At 33.0% G+C, this 26,633-nt stretch overlaps 2 protein-coding genes and 1 pseudogene across 3 annotated transcripts; 2 read left to right on the plus strand and 1 right to left on the minus strand.

The window, feature by feature from the left end:
- Nucleotides 1-6,909: 6,909 nt before the first annotated feature.
- On the plus strand, nucleotides 6,910-8,432 carry LOC111369183. Its single transcript, XM_022990658.1, has 3 exons — nucleotides 6,910-7,030; nucleotides 7,572-7,660; nucleotides 8,089-8,432. The coding sequence occupies exons 1-3, from the start codon at nucleotides 7,004-7,006 to the stop codon at nucleotides 8,234-8,236; spliced, it is 264 nt and encodes an 87-aa protein (XP_022846426.1). The 5' UTR covers nucleotides 6,910-7,003; the 3' UTR covers nucleotides 8,237-8,432.
- A 2,590-nt stretch (nucleotides 8,433-11,022) lies between these two features.
- LOC111369303 lies at nucleotides 11,023-13,064 on the plus strand (annotated as a pseudogene).
- A 6,814-nt stretch (nucleotides 13,065-19,878) lies between these two features.
- Nucleotides 19,879-24,148, minus strand: LOC111369304 (trihelix transcription factor GT-4-like). 2 transcript variants are annotated; one of them, XM_022990764.1, is made up of 5 exons: nucleotides 23,416-24,145; nucleotides 22,451-22,489; nucleotides 21,337-21,468; nucleotides 20,598-20,822; nucleotides 19,879-20,301 (listed from the first exon to the last, which is right to left on the minus strand). In XM_022990764.1, exons 1-5 carry the CDS (start codon nucleotides 24,029-24,031, stop codon nucleotides 20,099-20,101), a joined length of 1,215 nt encoding a protein of 404 aa, XP_022846532.1. In that variant the 5' UTR covers nucleotides 24,032-24,145; the 3' UTR covers nucleotides 19,879-20,098. The 2 variants fall into 2 exon arrangements, with proteins under 2 accessions (XP_022846532.1, XP_022846533.1); XM_022990765.1 differs by lacking the exon at nucleotides 22,451-22,489 and having other exon boundaries at nucleotides 23,416-24,148.
- Between the last annotated feature and the right edge of the window lie 2,485 nt (nucleotides 24,149-26,633).

The following is a 26,633-nucleotide window of genomic DNA, read 5'->3' on the forward strand; positions in this document are numbered from 1 at the left end:
CCTCCAAAGTATAAAATACTCAATGCTCATTGATACTATTGAATTGACATGTATATTAAATAGAGAGAATTCACTATTTAATTGAGACTCAAACGTAAATGAATAATTAAACAGTCAAATGGAGTAGTAAATTTCATACTACAAGAATACTAAACAATTTCTTCTATTTTTTTTAGTCTAAAATTTGAATTAATTCATTTATTCATTCGGAGGAGAATCCTATAAAAAATTTTGCTACCTATAAATAAATATAAATGCAGGCTGGCCAAGGAACATAATGCCAAGCATTGCACGTGAAGTTGAATTTCTTTTGTTTACTTGATTATTGTAGTGCTCTTTAGGTCTTATACCAATAAAATAATAATAATAATAATGATGATGTTATAAAAGTGAAGAAGAGAGAAGAGAATAGAGAGAAGTCAATAGACTTGTGTGCGTTTTATTAATAACCAAAGCCCTGTATTTATAATGCAGAATAAGGGATACAACAGTAATAATTTCTAAAGCTGCAGGGGTATAATTGTCATTCACCTCTAAACCCCAATAAACTTATCTTTTACAACACTTCCTCTTGAATGACACATTATAAAATTTCTGCCTCGTTAAAACCTTGTTTGATAAAACTTAATGGGAAAAAGTCAAACGAAGGAAAAAAAGTACAGTTATTTTGGAGTATTAAAAATAAAAGTTGCATCATTAAAACCTTGTTAAGAAATTTCAGTGGGACAAAACCTAAGCGAAGGAAAAAGAGTATAGCTACTCCCCCTGATGTTGATCACTGAAAATGTTTGAGTTGACGCATTCCAATATTGTAAACTAATTTCTCAAATGTAGATATTAGCAGTGTTTTTGTGATTAAATCGACCACATTGTCACTTGAGAGAATTTATTGGATACCAATGTCGTCGTTCTTCTGAAACTCATGTGTATGATTAAATTTTGGAGAAATATGCTTTGTCCTATCACCTTTGATATATCTCCTTTGAGTTGTGTGATACAAGTTGGATTATCTTCATACAAAATTGTTAGCTATCCTTTGTTGGAGTTAACCCGCGTGATGTTTGGATATGATGAGTCATGTATTCGACCATACACATTATTGACTTACTTCATGGATTGCAATAATTTCAGAATGATTTGAAAATGTTGCTGTCAAGAATTGTTTCATGGATCTTCATGATATAACTGTTTCTCCACGTGTAAACATATATCTTATTTGTGATTTAACTTTATGTGGGATCAGAGAGATAACATGTATCTGTATATCTCACTTTTGAAAATAAAATAATATCAAATCAATAGTACCATTTAGGCAATGAAAAATATGTTTAACACCATTCCAATATTTTTGAGTTGATGTAGAGCTATATTTTGCAAAGAAGCTTACAGAAAAAGTTATGTTAAGTCGAGTGCAATTTACATGATAAATTAATATTTAAATTGCACTAAGGTATAGAACTTTAGAACCAAGAATATTTTCTCCACCTTCAAGTGGACGAAATGAATCATTTTTCACATCGAATGACCAAACAACTATGGTGATGCCAATGGATGTGCATTATCCATATAAAAAAATGTTTTAAAATTATTTTTTTTGTATACATAGATTGATGAATAAATAATCTTTCTGAAAAATGTTAAATTTGCAACCCAAGACAAAATTTGATTTTTCTCAAATTTTTCATCTCAAATTCATTTTTCAAATAACCAGTAGCTTTGTTGAACTCTTCAGGAGTTCCAATTAAATTTAAATCATCAACTATAATTGCAAATTTAATATTTGTTTTCTTTATAAAAACATATGAGCGGACATGATCAGTTTCATAGCATTCATCCAATAAATATCTGCTAAAGCGATTATATCACATGCATTCAGATTGTTTTAATCAATATAATGATCTAAAAATATAGTTCTCGGACATGTACCATTTGAGTTATGTTTCAGGCATGTTAAATATTTCAAAAATAACATTAATTATCATGCTAGTTCAGTTAATTATCACGTATTTCAAATTTCATATATCGTCAAGATAACATGATATAGGCTCGTGATTTCATCCATGACGATCTTTGCGAAATTCACTATGTTGAGAGTCGTGCATTACATAATACGACTTCGTTTTTCTCATTTCCTTTACGTATAAGTATATACCTTTAGATTTTTGGACTACATGTTCAAAAATTTCGTGTTTATCTAGTAAATTCAATTTAAGATTGTGTCTCCTATTATTTGGCCAAACATTATTTCGATCGATATATTTTGATGCATTTTTTTCGATTCCTCGCGATTCACATATGATACTGTATATCATGTATGAAATTATTGTCGACAACTTTTTATTTTCTTGTTCAATTCTATTTATTTTCTCATAGTGACATAACTTATTTAGATATCTCAATTTTCAACATATCAAGTACTTGAACCTCTTCTGAGATTTTATAATTTGTTATGTCTAAATACTCATTAAGAGTATATGTCTCCTTAATGAAAACATCTTTGCTAATTGCTTCATTTTCATTTGAAGATTTTTTTATTAGAATCGAACACCATCACGTTTCAGGCGTGCCATAGATATATCAAATATAATGTTAACAAATTGTCTCTCAAGACATCAATTCGTATTGGAGCATTAAAAATTGTTGTGTGAGATATTATTGATCTCTTTAATCAATAAATGCATGTAAATAAATTATCTTTTGAACTTCTGGTTCGAATGATATTTAGCAAGGATTTAGATGATGATGTATTTATACATTATTTTCAACTTCTTAATTCTTCCCCTGATGTTGAGAGAATTGTCCAATCAAATTGACAATCATTTTTTCAGGGTTATAAAATATCGCACATTTGAAATAATAGTTCAAACTACGTACTTATTCTCAACATTCTTTATTTTTCATCTCAGTGTATTATGATATTTAATTTTTACATATACTACACCATAAAAAATAGGTAGATGAAAAAATTAGAATCTGACCATAAGTTGATTATAATAGGGAAAACTTGTAATTTTGGTATTATACGTAATATAATTCCCTAAATAAAAATGAAAAATACTTTATTCTCAATTAAATTAATTGGAGGCATTTAATAAACAATAGTGTTAAATCATTTATCGATATTTCAACAACCACTTATTAAAATGTTGAGATTCATGCCCACTAGCATTAACAAGACATAGTCTTGATTATATAATTTGAAAATTATGCTCATAACTTGAGCAATAATTTCATAAAATTTCAGGTTGCGAACATCATGCAATCATCTAATATTTGTGTCAAATATATTAGAGACAAATAATATTTAGATGGTTAATATGGTGGGTGACGGGACCCCATATATCACCCTAATTAATTTTCAGAAATATAGAGAGTTCAATCCCTATTTTAGCTAGCAATGTTTAATGATCAATTGTTGATACAGAGAATAAATAATATACAGAAATTCATTAGATTGAAAAATCTTATGATTCTTCATTTAATATCCATTAAAAGAATTTTAATTTGACATCATTATTGATCTAGTGATGGTCTAACTAGTCATGCAAAATAATAAAATCAAATTGAACTTTTGATTCAATATAATATATAATTCAATTATTTAATCTCGAATAATATGATTAAATATTACATACTCATATATCATTCAAGTAGTTAAATTAATAAATGTTCTAACGACATTAGTTATATGTTTTCCTTTAGGGATAAACATGAATTCAAAATAATATATTTTTCGAAACATGTGCTACTTTGAAAGCACGTTAATTTTTTAATTATTATTACTCATTCAAAAGCAATATCTCAATATTCTTCTGAAATATTGAAAATTATAATTCAAGCTTTTCAGGAGCAATCAGATAGTATTATAATAAATTATATAATAATTTACTCTTCGAGTGTAAAAATATAATTTACGTTAGATTATATGTAATTATACTTTTCGAGCGCAAGTAATATCTAACTAGAATATTAATGAAAATTATAATATGCTATTTTGAAATCACATTATATTTTATATTACTTCTTCAAAAATAATAGATCAGTATTCTTCTGAAATATGAAAAATTTTAATGTCATGTTCTTTAGAAGTAATAAAATATTGTTGTTTACAGTAATAATTATGTAAGGATTTACTCTTCAGAAGTAAATACATAATTTTATGTTAGATCTTATATCATTATATTCTTCAAGAGCAATAAAATTTAACCAAAACATCAATATTTAAATACATATACAAAAGAATGGACACGTAAATAACTAGAGAAATTTATTTCATGATTTAAATAGAATCGATCAATATTCTTCAGGAATATTGAAATTATTATATCTATTCTTTTAAAATATTAATAACATCGTGTTTCTTCAAGAACATCAGCACAAATTTTAAATTTTTATTTTAAGTTGTGCTTTCATCAGGCACACAACAAACATATAATATTCAAGAGTATATATATAATATTCTTCTGGAATACTGATATTAAAGATATGTTCTATCTTTCAAGCTAAATAATAAAATTTGTGCCCTATATGAATATCAATGACATATTCTTCTAGAATATATATATATAACTTGTGTTGTGTTTTTTCGAGAACATCAACATCATATTCGTTTAAAATAACTGTAATTTAAATTATGCTTCTTCAAGAGCATTGAGTCAATACTCTTTTGGAATATTGAACTTGTAATGTCATACTGTTTATAAGCAAGTAATATTCCTCTAGAATATTAATAATGTTGTGTTACTCCAGGAACAATAACGAACTATTTATAATAGATAAATATACAATTAGTATTGTGCTACTTTTGGAACAACAAGATGATAAATTCTTAATTTGAAGTTCATAGAATAATTTCTAAAAATATTTAATCATCATATAGACATAATATGAATTTATATAGAAAAATTAATTACCAAACATAAGAAAAAGAATATCCATACATAAAAATTAACAAAATTGGCCAAATCTTTTACCAACATGAAAAAGACATTAAACATGCATTTGAATTTCACGTATATAGAAATTAAAAATAGAACTAATATGTAACATATTCAAAAGACAGAATTAATACTGAATAATATGTGGAAAACATGATCGTATATGAATAAAAAAAGTGAATTAATACGTGTTCAGATTACACATACAAACATGAATTAGGATTAATATGCATGCCGATAAAAAGTAGAGAAGAAGAAGCAACTTCGTTATGATGCATATGTATATTGAAATATTTCACATGCTACCAAATTAATTTTGGTACACGTGATAAATATTCATATTTATAAAAATTATTACATTTACTAAACTTTGAAAATTAAGCTATCGTACTGATAACGTGTTATAAAAATGAAGAAGAGAGAAGAGAATAGAGAGAAGTTAATAGACTTGTGTGTGTTTTATTAAAAACCAAAGCCCTGTATTTATAAGACAGAATAAGTGATACAACAGTAATAATTTCTAAAGTTGCAGGGGTATAATTGTCATTTACATCTAAACCCTAATAAACTTACATTTTACAACAAATAAGAGAATTTTATTTGAAGAGATGATTCTTCAAATTTTAAAACGGATTTGAAAAACATACGATAAATTGCATTAAAACAGAGAGAGAGAGATGTTCACACGGCTCCTTTAGGAGTCACCATATTAGTTTTAATAGATTCCACTTGGGTTTTATTTGATGATTTAAAGGGTCATTGGATCATGAGAAATTATCTTAAACTCGGTCGCTTGATTTGTGTATTGAAACGAGCAACGGGATCAATTACTTGGGAGAATAATTATTACTTTTTACCTTAGATCGAATAAATAAATAATTTGGATGATCAATCCTCATGCTCATGTAGAGAGTCATATCATAATTATTTAGTCCGATTGATATAAATCACATCCATTTCTCCACTGAAAAATATGATTGATTGGACTCGGTGAATGACAAAAGTTCAAGTTTGACAATTATTTGTTACTTATCTTGTGTACAATTTATAGTAATGAGGTTTGTTTATGTACATTATTATTATTATTATATATATATTTTTTTATCCAGGTATCCCAACTTACACCAGACTAAATTCTGGACCCCCAAAACTCATGCCCCTAAAGCCTTGGAGGGGGTAAATCGCGGGTTATACCTCAACTGGATCACAAGTTCCCTCCATTGACTGTACACTTCTGCGCACAAGAGACCCTCCTCCACAGTGATTGCTCCATACCAAATTTTTTGACAACAGGTTTCCACCAGGAATCGAACTTTCCACCCTGCCGCTAGAAGCAAGACAATGTTGATTGATCCACCAGTTGAGCTGTGCCCGATGGGCATTTTTTTTTTGTTTGTTTATGTACATTTGATTGGATGTATACAAGGAGATATGAATGTAATTTAGCAACAACTATTTCGAAGAACAACGAGAAAAAAAAATGTTCCACCAGCGACCTTGTGTAAAATGGGAAATAAATATACTTATCAAATCAGATCATATTGACCGGTTCAACTGAGAAACAAGTTGAAAATTGGGTTCAATTCAACTAAAAAAATTGTAAAATTAAAAGCCATTACTCATTTATTTTCAAAATATTTGAAACTTTAAAGCCTTTATAAGATTTTTGCAGTCCGAAATAACTTCAGAATCCTAAAAAAGAAACGGTAATTGACTAGATTTAATAAGAATCGCTCATTACTTGTAGGGACTTTAATTGGAAAATAACTTTTGACAGATTTGAAATTGATGAACTGCATTATCACTTCAATTTCTCTCAACCTTCTAACTTCAATGCAAAAATCCCCATTTTTCAGGTACCACCACAAATAATATCAATGGCAAATAATTTGTCCAATTTTTGTACACAAAACTTCCACAATTCTTGGGTTTCGATTTAATGTTTAAATACAACATATATATCTTCTTTTTTGTGGAAATTCATCTTGCATTTTCTTGGAGGAACCCTCTTTTTTTGTTTGTGACAGAAGAGGGTGATCTTTCACATTCTTTACAGCTCCAAGAAAATGGCAGGTAGATGGGTGAAGCCTGAGGTAATCAATTTTCATTTTTTTAAGCGTCAATTAATTGATTTATTTTTATTATATAGATAGGACTTGTAAGGTATGTACAAGTCACATTAACTTGAGTTCATTTGCATTTTCGACATGTACATGCTCACATTTCAGGAAAATTAAAACAAGTGCGTCGACTTTCCAAATTCTTTTTTCAAATTTAAGCCCTTTCGATAGTTCAATCGTCAAAAAATAGGTTGAAACATGCATATTGCAAGGATGATAGCTTGTGCAATGTCCTAATTAATGTTAAGGGATAAATCCCAAGTAAATTGAAATAGATCAACATATAAGGGTTTGAACTACCCCTTTTAATAAAGTTGACTTTTAAGATGGAATCACAAATTTTATTATGATATAAAAGCATTAAGCTCAAATGAGCAACTTGATCCGATTAAAAGAAAAAAACAAGCACACTGATTTCAAAATCAATATTTATTTCAATAATTAATCGATGTGAATTTTATCTCCTAACTATAATCTTGAGTTAGCCACTTATTTTTTATGTTTTACATGATAGGTGTTCCCACTATTTGCAGCAGTTGGCGCAGTTGTGGGCTTATGTAGCATGCAGCTTGTAAGGAATATTTGTACTAATCCCGAAGTTAGGTAAATTCACTTCTCTCGTTACAACAAAGTAGCCATAGACGAAAATTAATAAGTTTTGAATCTTAGATCAAGCAATGAATCAACCGGAATTACAATATATGATTCTTGTAGCCGACCCAAAATGTAATGAGATCAATGCTTAGTTGTTCTTGTTTTCTCATTCTACATCATCCATAAAAGGGTATGATACTCTAAAAGTTGATGTCAAAAGTGTTCTTTTTCGAACATTAGAATCAATCGATAAGGGGAACAAGGATCTATGTTTGCAAATACCAATTAATTGGGATGGACCCTCTCTAGCTCTTGATGAAAGGGTTGCAACGATCGTAAATAAAACTTAGTTTCTATGATAGAAAGGCAACGGTTGACAAAAGAGTAAATATTTGAAGAAAATCACAAGATTTGCTGACTTGCTTATGAAATTTCAGGGTTACGAAAGAGAACAGAAGCGCGGGAGTGCTACAAAACTTTGAAGAAGGCGAAAAGTATGCCCAACATGGCCTTAGGAAGTATGTTCGTGGCAGACGTCCTGAGGTCATGCCTAATCTTAACAAGTTCTTCTCAGATCCAAAGTGAAGCAGATTGTGCTCGTAGCTTTGAGCTAATGCATTTGGACAAGAAAAGTTTGTAGAAACTAGTGCATGATTTCAATTCTATTGCATAATAAATTTTATCTTTTGAAAATGGTAATTTCGTTTGTTCGATGGTCTTAAGCAACTGTTTTTCTCTCAATATATCATTACAACGAATTTCTTACACAGTATTGAACGCAACTCGTGTAATTTTTTTTTTTTTCATCTAATTCCGTCCTGTCTTAAAAAAATATTGATTCTACTCTTGCCACTAGTCTCTGCATTACCACCTCTCTGCTACAGCCCGTTTCTAAATTGGCAACTTGAGAGTGTTCTAGCGAGAGCTCGAGAACAAGGGTGGGGGCACAATGGAGTTGGTAGTAGAGTTTTGGCGACGAAGAATGGTGAAGAGGTTAGTAGCATATGTGGATACAAATTTAAACGTATTTTTGAAATATAAAAGTGAACGAGAAAAATAAATCTAAAAATTGCAATAAAACTTCAATAAAATAATAACATTGTCATTTAAAAAAAAAGTTTAAAGGGGTTATTAATTTGTCAATAAATGTATAATTCATTAATTTATCACTTGTGAAGTCATTTCCATCAATACTACAAAAATGTGATGGATGTCGAACACCTCTGGAATTATCCTAATGAAAATGATAAGATGATGGAATAGGCTATCGATGAAAGATTATGCGAGTGTATTAGATTATCATAATTTAGATGATAGCTGTGTTTTATCAACTGTTTCGCCAAAAGAAACCTTTCAAGCAATGTAACTTTAACTAAGTACTCTACAAAATAAAAAGAAAAAAAGTGGAATATGTATTTAAAAAAATTAGGGATGAGGTTGAGTTCAATTTGTATACATAGAAAAAGCAAGCAACTTTAAATGCATACTTAAAAAGTTTTTAATATGTATTATAAAATTTTACGTATAACAAATTATTATTTTATATCTTCATTTAAAATATTTTCCATTTGTTTATAATTTGTAGAGTCGATTTGGATTTGCATGGACTATGAGCCACGATAAACATTCTTGACCTACGTTCATCATGAATCATTTTTTTAGTAAATGAGAGTCGGAGTAAAGTTTTTGATTTGAGTGCCATGTGATGTAGATCTTTTTCTTAAATTACATAATGAAATTCATTGACTCGTGAGCCTACTCCATTAGTTACAAAAATCTTAATCATTGTTTGGTATATGACTTTTAGAGTTCAGATTGTTATTCCTAAATGACTGTAAAAATTGTCGCTCTCCCACTTAGAATTCGCCGACTCACCACGTTACTTTGGACTAGAAAATAAGTAAGTAGTCATCTCTCAATACATTATAGGTTGAAATGCCATCTTGCTATTTGCTATTCCAAGTGCATTGGACCTAACCAATTTTAAATGAATGATAGGATCTTTAGACAAATAACCTAAAAATCAGGTGAAATGTATCTTGAAGACAAAAATTACTTTGTAAAGTTGGATATTTTTTATTAAAGCCAGTAACATTTTACTTTTCTTCAACTTTAAAGTTCCTTTATCATTCCCATCTTTCCTTTTAGTAGCATTCAATTTCGAAACCATAGTTTCAAATGTTGATGACAAATGAAGATTACGTGTAACAATCATTCCGATAGAAGAGATTAAAATCAACCACACGGAAGATTAACACAAATTTAGCTAAAATTTTTAAGAAATTTGAGATAATTACGCGTTGAATTGAATTAAAATAGTTAAAAGTTACAATTTTCAATTCAAAAATCAATCAAAATCGCGAACTTAAATTTAGAAAAAGACGATCGCTAAAAATCACGAGGAAGGATCTAAGGCTGCTTCTTCTTTAAAATAAAAATTACTTTTTACCTCTCGATGGATTTTTGCTTGTTTCTAATTTATGTACATATTCTCTAAAAATTTGAAAATACAGAGTATTTTTCAAAAGCATAAGAGAGTTTTATTAGTTAAGTGATATTATTAAATTTGGGGAGCTTTTTTCCTACACATGGATTTGATAAGTATTTTTGACAAATAATCCCGATCTTTAATTTAAGTAAATTTAACGATCAGTATGTATTTCACTAGGATCATGAGAGAATTAGTTATAACCACTTGAGATCCATGAGATACTAACCGTTGGATTTATTTAAATTAAATGTTACAATTATTTGTCAAAAATACTTGTCAAATCCATATGTAGGAGAAATGCTTCCCATTAAATTTATCAGAAACATTCACGTATGGATATTCTATGTCAAATTGAGAAATTAATTTCAGTCCCGTTTTGACCTCCATTATTTCTCGTTACATTGTAATTTATTTTTCTAACTCTTTTTATCAATTATTCATTATTCATTATTCAATAAAATAATATTACAAATAAATTAAAAAAAAAATCATTCTTTGTTTAAAAACACATTTTCCAAATAGATACAACTCCGACTAATTGAGCATATACAGATTACTGTATGACAGAAGTGTGCACCCGAATGATGGAATAATGGGGACAAATGGAGTCTTCCGCTGATATAAATTGATCGATATTGTCAAACCCAAATAACATCAAAGAAGAAGTAGCCTTGCTAGCAGCCGCAATGTAAGAGTTCGATTCTTGAGATATAAAATTGGACTCTTTGTGGGAACCAGTGTACGGATGAATTCTTGTTCTCTGGCCTATTGGGGCACGTCCCGTCATTTACCTCACTCACGATGCTTCAAGAACGGCATGGTGGACCTCAAAGTTGGGGTTTAACATTTTTTTTTTTTTTTAAGTAGTAGTAGCCGTTGCATTTCCTTTTCCCTTCATTCCTGCGAAGCCATCACATTTCTTCCATTCATCGTTAATTCTCAATTTGTTAACGCATTCCAGTTTCAACTAAAACAATTTTTTTGCTTGTATCAGTATCACTCAATAGATCGCATTTCCAAACATTGAATTTCAAAATCAACGCATTTTTCACGAAAACAAAAAATTAAATTCTTCATAACTCTTTCCGGCTTTAATTAGAAAGTGAAAAAGGGTACTTTATGGCTTCAAGAACTGCCACGAAAGACATAATCACTCTCCGTGGATCAGCCGCTATTGTCAGCGAATTCTTTGGTACGCCTCCTCTCTTATTTTTTTCTTTTAATTTTAATGTTTGTAAAATTTTCAAGAATCTTTACTATTTTATTTATTTTATGGGTTCCTTTTCTAGGTTATGCTGCGAACAGGTAAGAAATAATCCAAGATTCCTCTAATCTTGACAACTTTTTAACTTTATTTTGACGTTATAATTGGGTATTGGGTACTTTTTAGTATTCTGTATAATCGTGGAACTTATCCAGAAGAAAGTTTTGCAAAGGTCAAGAAATATGGGCTTCCCATGCTTCTCACCAAGATGAAGGTGTTAAATCTTTCATTTCAAAAGTAACTGCACAGCTCTCTGGTAATTCCCAATTCCTTTCTATTTCAATCTTATTTATTTCTATATTATTTGACCTTTCTTGAAATGGATTCAATGGATTATTAATTAAATTAATTATGTATGAATTTTGTGAAGAATGGCTTGAAACTGGGAAACTACAGAGAGTTGTACTGGTGATCATGAGCAAGGCCACTAGTGAAGTTTTAGAGAGGTGGAATTTCAGTATTGAGACAAATAGGGAGGTCGTCGATAAGGGGTAATCTAATTTAATCTATGAGTCTGATTCTGAATAATTTCTTTAGACAGGGAAATGTTTGTGGTTTGGATTTCTATTGAATTGGATTTCGATTTACAGAGTTTCGAAGGAGAAGAGTGATAAAGAAATGATGAGGGAAATTCAAGCAATTATGAGACAGATAGCTTCCAGCATCACATACTTGCCGTGCCTTGATGAACCCTGTAAGTTTTTAATTTGAAATTGAGGTAACGTGCGAAGCACGGACACTACCGTTAGGGTGGCGTTTTCATGTCTAATGCGTATCCAACACTCCATATGGTTTGTTTTAGTTTCTTTTACATTTGACTAACACAGAACACTTCCCCAACATGCCTCGTCCAATACACCACATTCTTTATACATTTATAAGGACATGAAAAGCCTCATTTTTAAAATTTAGGATATGAACTTTAATTATTAAAAAATTTGTGTGAAAAGAGGAAAAATAATGTAAGAAAACGTTATCTGAGCTTTATGGTTGAATTTGTTTTATATTTTACTATATTATGCATTTTTCGTTCTTTAAGTTTTAGTCTTATTCAGATTGTGCTTGTTCGTGTATGTACTTCTTAGGATGTGATATAATGACAAAGTCATTACTATTGATTCTTTCTACCAATATAGTTAATTCGGTTCATGTACAACTGCAGGTGTGTTTGATGTTTTAGCATACACTGATAAAGATGTTGCAGCCCAATTTACTTGGATGGAGAGTGATCCCAAACTGTTTACAAATCCGCGATGGTTAAATTGCATTCTTTTGATACTTGGTAAACTGGCAAGCTAATTCTTGTTCTAGTTAGATTTAGTAACTTATGCTATCTATGACTCAAGTAGATTTAGTACCTTTATGCAATCTAAATCGAGTTTTGTCTTACTGTGCAGATACATAAGGTTGACACTCTAGTATCATACAAGAATGATGAGCGGGATGAGTGAAATTATGCAGCATTTTCTCCCTTGCTCTTAGATTGCAGCATTTTGTCTGTGACTTGAGTAGATTTAATAAATCATTTGATTCACATTTCACATTTTGTGGAATTCAAAGTGAAAACAACCCATTTTTTGGATTATCCGGTAATGTGGATTGTATAGTTGTGGACAATATTGATCAATAAAGAAGTTAAGATCTTGTCTATTTCATCATTCACTTGTGTATAGTGCTGCATATGTAGACGAAGATATCATCTTTGCAAACGTTTCAGTTTCATCATTTTGATCATTGGAGATATAATGTAGACAAAATTGTATAAATGTTGAAATTTCTTGTCAACCCCATCGCTTCGTACTTAATGATTAGGTCCGAATTCTACAATGGAACTCATAATCCAATTTGTTCCTGAGTCAATCTTCTTAGTCTGCTGCCCAAAGGTGGTTTATGAAAGCCAATCCACCGCAGTGAAATCTCGAACGAAAACCACTTCTTTTTTATTTTCTTCCCTGGCTTGACTACTCTGCTTGCTTAACAAAAGTCAAGTCTTCACCGATGGAGATGGGATTTTGTTTGTTGAGAAACAAAAATGATGAGGATGGAGATGAGATTTTGTTTGTTGAGAAACAAAAAAGATTAGAAAACCATGCGCGACTTTTTTGTTAAAATTTCTAGTGTTTTTAGTTGTGCAATGTAGAAGAAGATACCATCTTTGCAAACGTTTCAGTTTCATTATTTGGATCATTTGAGATGTAATGGAGACAACTTGTATAAATGTTGAAATTTCTTGTCAACATGTGGATTCTTGAACAATATAAATTTCTATACGGTTGATCTATAAAGTAATGTAACAATGGAAAAGCTTGAGATCGTTTGCTTTGAATTGTTTAAATTTGGGATTCTATAATATGATATGTGCAATCTTGGGGACGAATGTTTGTGTGAGTTGAAGAGAAGTGGACGGAGATGGGATTTTGTTTGTTAAGAAACAAAAAAGATTAGGAAAACCATGTGCAACTTTTTTTTCTTAAAATGTCTAGTGTTTTTAGTTGTGCAATGTAGAAGAAGATGCCATCTTTGCAAACATTTCAGTTTCATTATTTGGATCATTAGAGATGTAATGGAGACAACTTGTATAAATGTTGAAATTTCTTGTCAACATGTGGATTCTTGAACAATATAAATTTCTATACGGTTGATCTATAAAGTAATGTAACAATGGAAAATCTTGAGATCGTTTGCTTTGAATTGTTTAAATTTGGGATTCTATAATATGATATGTGCAATCTTGGGGACGAATGTTTATGTGAGTTGAAGAGAAGTGGACGGAGATGGGATTTTGTTTGTTAAGAAACAAAAAAGATTAGGAAAACCATGTGCAACTTTTTTTTCTTAAAATGTCTAGTGTTTTTAGTTGTGCAATGTAGAAGAAGATGCCATCTTTGCAAACATTTCAGTTTCATTATTTGGATCATTAGAGATGTAATGGAGACAACTTGTATAAATGTTGAAATTTCTTGTCAACATGTGGATTCTTGAACAATATAAATTTCTATACGGTTGATCTATAAAGTAATGTAACAATGGAAAAGCTTGAGATCGTTTGCTTTGAATTGTTTAAATTTGGGATTCTATAATATGATATGTGCAATCTTGGGGACGAATGTTTATGTGAGTTGAAGAGAAGTGGACGGAGATGGGATTTTGTTTGTTAAGAAACAAAAAAGATTAGGAAAACCATGTGCAACTTTTTTTTCTTAAAATGTCTAGTGTTTTTAGTTGTGCAATGTAGAAGAAGATGCCATCTTTGCAAACATTTCAGTTTCATTATTTGGATCATTAGAGATGTAATGGAGACAACTTGTATAAATGTTGAAATTTCTTGTCAACATGTGGATTCTTGAACAATATAAATTTCTATACGGTTGATCTATAAAGTAATGTAACAATGGAAAAGCTTGAGATCGTTTGCTTTGAATTGTTTAAATTTGGGATTCTATAATATGATATGTGCAATCTTGGGGACGAATGTTTATGTGAGTTGAAGAGAAGTGGACGGAGATGGGATTTTGTTTGTTAAGAAACAAAAAAGATTAGGAAAACCATGTGCAACTTTTTTTTCTTAAAATGTCTAGTGTTTTTAGTTGTGCAATGTAGAAGAAGATGCCATCTTTGCAAACATTTCAGTTTCATTATTTGGATCATTAGAGATGTAATGGAGACAACTTGTATAAATGTTGAAATTTCTTGTCAACATGTGGATTCTTGAACAATATAAATTTCTATACGGTTGATCTATAAAGTAATGTAACAATGGAAAAGCTTGAGATCGTTTGCTTTGAATTGTTTAAATTTGGGATTCTATAATATGATATGTGCAATCTTGGGGACGAATGTTTATGTGAGTTGAAGAGAAGTGGACGGAGATGGGATTTTGTTTGTTAAGAAACAAAAAAGATTAGGAAAACCATGTGCAACTTTTTTTTCTTAAAATGTCTAGTGTTTTTAGTTGTGCAATGTAGAAGAAGATGCCATCTTTGCAAACATTTCAGTTTCATTATTTGGATCATTAGAGATGTAATGGAGACAACTTGTATAAATGTTGAAATTTCTTGTCAACATGTGGATTCTTGAACAATATAAATTTCTATACGGTTGATCTATAAAGTAATGTAACAATGGAAAAGCTTGAGATCGTTTGCTTTGAATTGTTTAAATTTGGGATTCTATAATATGATATGTGCAATCTTGGGGACGAATGTTTATGTGAGTTGAAGAGAAGTGGACGGAGATGGGATTTTGTTTGTTAAGAAACAAAAAAGATTAGGAAAACCATGTGCAACTTTTTTTTCTTAAAATGTCTAGTGTTTTTAGTTGTGCAATGTAGAAGAAGATGCCATCTTTGCAAACATTTCAGTTTCATTATTTGGATCATTAGAGATGTAATGGAGACAACTTGTATAAATGTTGAAATTTCTTGTCAACATGTGGATTCTTGAACAATATAAATTTCTATACGGTTGATCTATAAAGTAATGTAACAATGGAAAAGCTTGAGATCGTTTGCTTTGAATTGTTTAAATTTGGGATTCTATAATATGATATGTGCAATCTTGGGGACGAATGTTTATGTGAGTTGAAGAGAAGTGGACGGAGATGGGATTTTGTTTGTTAAGAAACAAAAAAGATTAGGAAAACCATGTGCAACTTTTTTTTCTTAAAATGTCTAGTGTTTTTAGTTGTGCAATGTAGAAGAAGATGCCATCTTTGCAAGTATTTCAGTTTCATTATTTGGATCATTAGAGATGTAATGGAGACAACTTGTATAAATGTTGAAATTTCTTGTCAACATGTGGATTCTTGAACAATATAAATTTCTATACGGTTGATCTATAAAGTAATGTAACAATGGAAAAGCTTGAGATCGTTTGCTTTGAATTGTTTAAATTTGGGATTCTATAATATGATATGTGCAATCTTGGGGACGAATGTTTATGTGAGTTGAAGAGAAGTGGACGGAGATGGGATTTTGTTTGTTAAGAAACAAAAAAGATTAGGAAAACCATGTGCAACTTTTTTTTCTTAAAATGTCTAGTGTTTTTAGTTGTGCAATGTAGAAGAAGATGCCATCTTTGCAAACATTTCAGTTTCATTATTTGGATCATTAGAGATGTAATGGAGACAACTTGTATAAATGTTGAAATTTCTTGTCAACATGTGGATTCTTGAACAATATAAATTTCTATACGGTTGATCTATAAAGTAATGTAACAATGGAAAAGCTTGAGATCGTTTGCTTTGAATTGTTTAAATTTGGGATTCTATAATATGATATGTGCAATCTTGGGGACGAATGTTTATGTGAGTTGAAGGGAAGTGGACGGAGATGAGATTTTGTTATTTGAGAAACAAAAAAAGGTTAGGAAAACCATGTGCAACTCTTTTTTCCTTAAAATGTTTTGTGTTTTTAGTTTTGCTATGTACCAAGTTTTTGTTACTTCTGTAACATAATATCGTTTGCTTTGAATTGTTTAAATTTGGGATTCTATAATATGATATGTGCAATCTTGGGGACGAATGTTTATGTGAGTTGAAGGGAAGTGGACGGAGATGAGATTTTGTTATTTGAGAAACAAAAAAAGGTTAGGAAAACCATGTGCAACTCTTTTTTCCTTAAAATGTTTTGTGTTTTTAGTTTTGCTATGTACCAAGTTTTTGTTACTTCTGTAACATAATTTGGAAAAGAATTGAAATCCCACTTGTAGGAAGTAAAAGCTCGGGTGTTGAAGCAAGAGAGCTAAAGAAAAAAAAATCAATAACAAGTGGACGGGAGCTGAACCCGACGTTAATCAAACATGCAACCTTCTGTGTTCATCCTCTCTATAAAAACAATTGAAGACGTAAAAGTGTTTTTTTTTACCTCTCTCTAAAGGCTTACTAGCACAAAACATTCCTACGTTTCAAATTTTTGCATTTTTATCCCTATTTCCAAGTTTTATTGGGGAAAACTTCATTTTTACCAATTTTTAATATAAAATGATCAATATAACCTCCTATTTAAGTAAAATAAAAAAAAATAAAGAAAATAAAGAAGAAATTTCAACCTTACTCCTAAACCTTTTAAAAAGGGCAAATGAGTCCAAATAAATTATTAAAATATTAAAACTAAAAAAAAAACTCTCTCTCCTCTTATTCTCCTTTCCCCACCACCATACCCTCTGCCTCCTCCTCCACCACCACCATTGCTGCCAAAGTCATTGAAATTTCACCCCTCCACTGACATTTCTACAACAAATATTCTACTGACGAATGAATACAGTTAAAGGAACGAATTTGAAAAAATAATCACCAAGCCCTAAAATTCAAATGTGCCCGCCACCTTCGAAACCAAAAAACTCTGGCCAACTACCATCCAAAACGGCAGACCTTCATACCATCAAAAAAGCCCTCATTCCCTCTATACATACCACTTAACATCCAACTTTCATGCCAACATATTTGGTTGGAATTGCAATTTAAAATACCTAACTCGAGAATGCAAATACTAGTGGGCACCACCTGTTACGACGACCCATATCATTCCTAACACACCAATCAACTATATTTACCAGAGCCCCTTCAATCTTAAAACATCAACAGATGTATAAAATCAAAATTTGTAGCAACAACTTTCAATTTCTTATTGGGCAATAATTCACCAAAAATTTTGGGGCATACAAGAATGAAATTGATGGAAGCTGATTGTTGTAATAGGTGTAGTGTGATGTGACGAGGCCTAAATGTGTGGTTTGCGAGGAACCATCGTCGGCGCCAAAATTGATAGAAAATGGCAACGTGTTGCGCCCCGATATGCTGCGTTTTTGGTTGATTTTGGCGATATAAATTTGTTGTTTGTTCAATTTGTTCATGGGAAAGTGTTTGGTGGTTAATGGCAACTGTTTGTAGTGTGAGCTACGGTGTTTTAGGTGACGGTTGGGTGGTGGTTGGTGAGATGAATGTCGGCAGCTTCATGAATCTCCAAAATAATGAGTGGGGTGGGGTGAGGTATGGGAAGAAATGTAGAGACGTTTTGTGCTATTAAGCCTTTTGAAAAATTCGGGCCTACAGTTGCAATTTAGGGATGACAAAAATACCGATCAAATCCGATACCCTTAGGCTTCGCTCCGTTCGGAGCGAAGATTACCCGCTTAATCAGGTAATCCTGTCGGGTACCATATCGGGCCCCACCTTGCCCCCGTTTAATTTTTTTTTTTGAAGAATTCAATATTTTAAATGGAAAAATTTCACGAAATTTCATTAATTCTAATAGAATATGGCATCTAAGAATATCTAAAAAATATGATAAACAATAAAAATCTTAGTTTACGAAATATATTTGAATAATATAACTTTTAAAAATAAAATTAATTAAAAAATTCAATAACTATATTATTGTCTCACTTGAATGAATGAGAGCAATAAAATAAATTATCAAAACCTATAAAAAAATTTAAATGGGTACGTAAACAAGGCAATCGCCCTACCCCGCCCCACCTTAAACGGATAATGGCGCGGGAAAATGCCCTTTTCCTGCCCCGTTGCCAACCCTATTGCAATTTTTTTTTGTTTTATTTAAATAAGAAGGTATATTGATCATTTTAAGTTAAAAACTAATTAAAATCATGTTTTTCGCAATGAAACGTGAAAATATGGATGAAAATGTAAAAAATTTGAAATGTAAGAACGTTTTATGCTATTAAACCTATTAAAATTGAATCCACTTTCTCTCTATCAAAGTCATAGAGATGTACTAATTCATCAAAAAAGACTCTGATTTCTCATAAGGGTCTAGCTTCATATGAATCTTTTCCACGTTTGGAGTGGACATTTCTGACACATGCCCTCATTTTGGTAATCTAAGTTGCCTTTTCGGGGGTTGAGGTTTATATTTCGTGATAAGAAAGGTCAAGGCTTATTTGTCCAGGTTTAGGCCACATGGCTGGCATGAGTTTTGATGTCGGTAATGTGTGAGTAGTTTGGTTGGATGCTAACGAGTCTGAGGGACTTCTTGCAAATGAGTTAGAGCGTCCCTTTTCATTCCATCATTAAACTGTTTAGATAGATTGGTGTGAAAACATGATCTTGTTTGTTTCCGTTTTTGTCTTTTCTCTTTGTTGCCGGAATAGGTGTTCTAAGCTTTATCTGACCGCGCCGTACATGTATGTCTCCATTTGACCTCAAATTCCAACTCAATTACTTTTTTATAGTCGAAAGAAACAAGCTAAAACTCCAAATCAAAAGCTATTGTTGGCTATATTTGACACAAGAAAATAAGTAAATTTTCTCGTCGCTTTAATAGGTGTAGTTTATTGACTCGAAAAATTAGACAACTCATCTCTATTTCATAATCATTTACGCTCGTGATCAGTTCAACATTCTAAACACGTCATGGCGTTTGCCCTAGCAATTTTACACTCCAATGCAACGCGTTCAACTTGAAGAAATGCAAAAATCAGCCAAGGATAGAAAGTACTTAAAACATTATGCAGAAAAGGTGCAAGGAAATATTATGGACATCATTAAAAGACTCAGTTTTTTGTACAAAAGACCAGTTCCACATTTTTAAGGAAACATCCTACAACAAAATGTATACATTTGAACAAGATCATGCCAAATGCTGATACTTCTATGTACTTAATCTTCTCAAGATACAGATTGTTCATCCAAAATGAGCTTTACTTGAAAATGTTGAAACCACATGGGTTTTCACTCAATTAATACCCCGATATACAGATCCAGGGCAAAGCTCATCCATGCTATCGATATTCCGGTACCCATTGAACTCTCTCAAACATGTCCAGCCACGACGAGACAAGAAGTCACGAAAATCATCTTCACTGTAAAAGGTTTTGTCCTCTGCGTGCACCGGCAAGTGATCCGACTCCTCGTACAGATACAGTTTTATAGTCAGGCCTGCAAACGGGAATATAATTTTCAAGGTTGGTTAATATTAATTTCTAAATAACAGCATTACTGATGAAACCATCTGGTACAAATATCATCCTTGTAAAATATGCTATAATGTTCCCATTCGTGTGCCTATAAGCGACAATCCTTTTATGTGGACACAATCAAGTGAAGATAACTTATTTCCATCTTTAACCAATCAAAAATTCAAATTATTTAAATACTTACTTATTCAGTTATAAGCGAACTTTTTAAGCTTAGCCAAACAAGTTTACAATTATAGATGTTACAAGGGACTCGACCTTCATCAACAAGAAGAGTGTAGTTTCCCAAGGGCATATCTCTGTCAAGTGTTCGAACTACATTATCTTCATCTTCCAACCAAAATGCACGCCTTGTCCTCAACCTAAAAGCAGATTTGATGGCTTCCTTGATGGCATCGGCAGTGCCATCAATCCCTATTCTCTTTGTGTAATCCCCCAATTTCACTGTTATTACCCTTCCATCATAGGATTGACCTTGTTCACCTGTCAAAAAAAGAATATTAATCATAGAACATAGATGTCCAAACCATAGATTAATAACGTCAAACTTTCATCATTTCACCAAACAGCTGAGTATAATTGACCACTTGGATCCTAAAGCCATTCACTACTTGAAAAAAATAATAATCTTGCATCATGAATTAGAATTTCACCCCAACCTTTTATATTACATAGTTGCATTATAGGTCCCAACGATGAAAACAATCCAAATCTTCATTAAATGGCCATGCCTCAGTTCAAATTTCTTGGCACCATTTCATTAGCTTCATAAATATGTACATGCGTGGGTCACAAAATGGTTACGATTTAATGAAGAATTGTACGGCTTCTGTCATTGCTGTAGGGACTTATTTTCCTCCTTTTTAAAAGTGGGAATAAATTTGCTATTGGGGCCATAGCTTGGGAAGCAATTTTCCCTGTATCATAATGCTCTAGAAAAATAATATCACGTGATGGAACAAAGTTCCCAAGTTCTACATGTGATTTGAAGACTGACCATTTCCAGAAGTTCCTCTCCAGTTCCAAGGAGAAACTCCACTTGCTCCAACAGCATCAGCTGCAGTGATAGCAAGAGGATGCCCGTCATGATCTGAACGCCTTTCTAAATTAACTGTTGACCTTCCATTAGCTGTATCCCAAGGTTTTAGCAAAAATAAAAATTGATAAGTTATTCCATTAAAAATTGGCATTATTAGAAGAGTGCACCAACACAGGAAATTAAGTGCTAGATAAGATGGCCAAATAATTCAGAAGAGCGGATAGAGAAACTTCATGAAGTTAAACAGACATATGACGTGCCAGAAACATGCTGAAATGAAGATTCTGAGCACTAGACAATGTTGGATTATATCATTTTAGAGAACTTTCTTCTTAAGCTACTATTTTCACATAATTTTAGCATTTATTCATATAAAATTAACTAATCAAATTTTGTCTTAAACCTATAGTGTTCCACCAACCATCATGCATAAAAGGAAAGAGTAAGAATGAAATTCTAAGCCGTAAATGGCATGTGGTGTGAGAGGAGCGACCCATCCACTACTAAGATATAACCAGTATCAAAATCTAAGGGAACTTACAGCACAAAATCATGCTAATTCAGCGAGCTTGTACAGTGGACAGCTTATAAACAATACTGTATAATTAATAATCTTGAACATGCAATGATAACTCCACAAATAATTCACTTCCCAAAAATTAATATTTCAAGTACCCATCTCTCTCTCATACAAAGCAGGTCTACTATTATATTTCTTTTTCAAGAGATAGTTTTTAAGTTAGATGAACCAGGGAAGCCAGACTCTTGTTACTTCATTAAATGTGGTGCACACGCATTACATATAGAATACATGGAGCAAAGGTGGCCACACAGAAATCCAAGCAAATGGCACTAGCAGACCTCAAACATAAAAACAGAGTTCCTTTACGCAACAAAATCATATGATATAATGACAACAAATATTTTAACAATGGAATTATTTAGAGCTTTATTACCTAATTTTGCTAAAATGTCAAATATAATTACAACAGTAATTGTGACTATTGACCACAAGTTCAAAGATATTGATACAATGGAACAGTTTGAATGACACAACAATAATAAAACTTACCTTCTACGGGTCCAAAAGTAATACCAGCGTCATCAAGACCTGCAGAAGCAGAATAAACTCACAAATTATTGAAATTGATGCTATTTTTGTGAACATTTTGCAAAACAATTAATTCCTTAAAATTTTTTAAGACTTCACAGGGCATCATTCTTAATTCATATGATATGCATACATCAAGTGCGATTCTCAAAATTAATGTACACCAGATGCAGAGATAGGGAATTGTCAAGATGGAACAGATACGAGGAAATAAGTAATCATTTCTTAGTTACATCACTTTTTATGCAGGTGCAAACACTTCCTAATTAGAACTGACAAAGAAAAGATGCTACAAGACATTCTCATCCATTTTTAGTATTCCCAGCAGCCAAACACCACTACAACACTAAAGTAAGAAACCGACAAATTGAACACATTCCCACTCTAAGAGTTGAACTTTTTCCCCATTTCTTGCCAACGAAATGAAACCACCCAAAAGGACACAAGCACGTGTGCTCAAGCACCTAAGCCAAAAGAGTGCATTTCACCATATCATTCATTTCAGATGACCTGATTGAATTAACAAATTACAATGCAAGATACAATTCAAAAGCCCTCTTCAAAAATTTAACTTCTTACACATTCTCCCAAGCCACACATAAAAGAACAACAGTGATCAAATAATTAGGCATACCATTGTCCGAAAATGCAGAAGAAAAACCAGATTCAAAAGACTCAAGACACGATTTATGATGGTTCTTGTAACTGCACCAAATACATAAATTAAATTTAATTAACAATTGAAATCACCATTATTTCCACCAATCCTCACTTCAACGTGCCCTTATCAGTATTATGCAAAAAGAAATTAACCTTCAAAGCAAATAGCTCAAATAACACAAACCAACAAACAAATTGAACCAAACCCACTTCCAAGATTGCAAATTTACATCATTTATCACACCGAAAATCAAGAAAACGAAAACCTTTGTCGGGGAATTGCAAAAAGGATTCAACTTTGGAACCGCCTGCAGCAGCAGCAGAATTAGGAGGGGTGGTACTCCTGTAAGTAGCTTCATTCATGCTCCTCTCCCTCAAAATCTCCTCAATGTCCTTGTAATAAGACATCTTCGCAGAACCATTTCCATTACTGTCTTGATTACTGTCTTGATTCTGCTTAGCTTTCTTGAACTCCTTCAATAAATTCCTCCACTTGTCGGTGCACATAGTGGGGGATCTATCGAACCCTCTCTCCCTCATTTTCATCGAAATCTGGTCCCACAAGTGCTTATTCGATTTCGAGGTATTGAATGAAGAATCGATTTCTCGGCGAAGGGATATGAGGGCCCGTGTCTCTTCTTGGACCCAGGTCTCGGCGCGTTTCTTGGGGGCAGTCGATTTTGGGTCATAGGAGAATGATGGGTTGTTTGTGTTTTCATTAATGGCGTTTTCCTCGCCTCCACCGCTACTGGCAGCAGCGGCATCACCGCCGTTGGTGATGAGATGGTGAGGAGGGACTTGAATTATCATACTGTTCCGGTCGGTTTCTTGTTTGTTGTAGAAATCTATGGCTTGTTGTTGAGGTTTTTCAGACATGTACATGGTTTTTTGAGTAAGGAAAATTGAGAGTTTGAGAGGATTTTGGGTTTCCCTTTTTCAGTAGAGATTGCTGTAACAAGGGAGACAACATTTGTACCTTCGAGACTTTGTTTTGTTTGGTTACAAATATTGCAAGGGGGAGTCGTTCTCTCTCTTTCATTTTTTATGTACATATTTTTTATTTTCGCATTTTCGCATTTTTGGTCAAGAATGATCCACCTGCACTCGTAGTTGTTGAATAGAATTGACACTACCAAAAAATCGTAGCTGAAAGATCTCGAACTGGATGATCGAATTTCAAACTTGGGCGAACTTAAGAGAACACGAACGGCTTCGAATACCTGAAACAAAGGCAATGAGGTATGTGTTCGTCGCCCCTCCGATACTTAAATCAAATAAGAAATTTAGTGCATGAAGCTATAAATTGGAAATAATGAAAAACGTACCTAGAAAATGAGCTCGAATTATGTATTTATAGGTGCTGATGATAGAGTCTTAGAAGGATTTAACCATGTGCGGTCCTTATCCTCGTAGGATAAAGAGTTAGTGTTTATTTCAAAGTATTTTACTTGAGTTTGAATCGAGGACGGAGTCAATTTGGGTAAGAATTGTAGGTGGAATTGGATAGTTCTCCCCAGGAACCACGCTAGGGGATCGAGGGCCTTATATAAACAACGACAACCTAAAATACACCCAACCTCACCTATGAGAGATTCGTGGGCAGGCAAGATCAGGGTAACGAGGTCGAGTTCAGGTCCTAAGAGATGTTGGGTTATCATAGGCCCCAGTGCATCGAAGTCGAGGTTGGTAGTGCGAATTTGGCTACGAATCGAGATGCAGAAAAGTTTGGTAGTCCAAAGTTATATTTCAATCTAAGATACAACTGATATCATGGCTTGACACGTGTATGACATGCGTTGGATGGGGAGGACGCGAACTTGGATGGTCCCCACATGTCATTATTCAAAGTCCAAGATTAATAGACCGTTGACATTCTAAAGATCCCTATAAATAGTCTCTACAATTCACTTTCACTTTTCACTCTCAGTAAAAGAAAGCTCGAGCTCCCTTCTAAAAAGGTCAGAGATCGCGCCTTTAAGTTGTTAATTATTTGAAAATCATAATGTCGAGTAACAGCAGTAGCAACAACAAAGAATCGAGTTCTAGTGATAGTAGCAAACCCTCTAGGAGCTCAAACGATGGTGAGAACCCCGAAACCCTAGGTACTTCCATAATTCCCATGGCCATACCTATGAGTTCGTGTTCTCAGAGCGAGGTAGTATTGACCTATCCAACGAACCCTACAAAATACAAAGAACATGTAGGGTTCATGCCCCTGTGTGATGTTCGAACTCCCGAGCCAATTGAAACCATAGTCGGAGCTCGAGAAGGAGAGATGAATTTTTTAGAGATGTCCTTAAGGTCAGGCTTTGATGGCCTCTTCACCCCTTCTTTATCCATTTCTTGACTTCTTTCTATTTGTGCCCGGGTTAGTTAGCCCTGAACAGGTGGAGGCTTCTAGTTACTTCTTTATCCTCTGTAGGTGCTTGGAGATCAAACCTAGGATCGACCTATTGAAGATGGTTTTTGACATGAAATTCTCGCCGGGGTATAATTGTTTTGTATGTTTGTCTACCAAAGGGGGGTTTAGGACACCAGAGTCCCCGAGCTCTCTCCGGGGCTGGAAAGAGTGATTCTTTTTTGTCAAACCTCAGGATCTCGATCACCTTTTTAGCCCGAAGTGGGAAGTTTCGGACAAGGATAGGTTGAATAAGGGTTAGGCTTAATTTGAAGTTCTAGAACGAGATAGGCTGAGATTAGTGAATCATGACCCTCTGGCAGAAAAGATTGATTATCTCCTTGAGGATGACACCTTCGATCTGGCAAACGTCAAAGGCCTCGAGGGCATAGTCTTCCTTCCTTATTCTTTTCACGTGTTGTTTGTGAGATTTAGGTCGAGCTTAAGTATTTATCATTGTTGCAGATTTGGATATGTCTTTTGACCTATCGAAGCTGCTAGCAAACGTTTATCATAAGGCCAAGGGCCCCAAGCCTAAAGCCCCGGCCCAATTCAAGGGGAAGAAACGGGCCATGGAGGTCGTTATTAGGGGAACTCCGACCTTCGAGCCCCAGGCCTTGTCGAAAGGTTAGACCTCGACGTCGAGGGACCCGACCTCCCTACCACAGCAAACACCAAAATCACAAGATTGAGCTCGGGGGTGTCAGGGCGTGGCTGATTAAGGCTTCTCGTCGATTTTTGATAGCACTCTTGAGGAGTACTTTGTGTGCGCCCTGGTGAAGGACCTTGTTGATCGATTTGAGAAGGAGGTTAACATTCACGAGGGTGTCAAGACGTTGGAGGTCTTGACTTTGAGGGTAAGATATTGAACTTAATGATGTTTCCAGTTTTATGTTCCATTGATCGCACCGACGTCAAGTTTTCTTACTGTTTTTATGCAGACGTTGAGTGTGGCAAGATGTCTTACCTTAAATGGCCTCAATATCTCAAGCCAGCTGGAAGGGATCGAGAGGGAGAGAGATTAAGCTCGAGGTTGAGAAGGAGTGTGACGATGCGAGGTTCGACTTTTGTAAGGCTCGAGAGATT

The sequence above is a fragment of the Olea europaea genome, chromosome 20 (assembly GCF_002742605.1).
Source record: "Olea europaea var. sylvestris chromosome 20, O_europaea_v1, whole genome shotgun sequence".
Lineage (NCBI taxonomy): Eukaryota > Viridiplantae > Streptophyta > Magnoliopsida > Lamiales > Oleaceae > Olea > Olea europaea.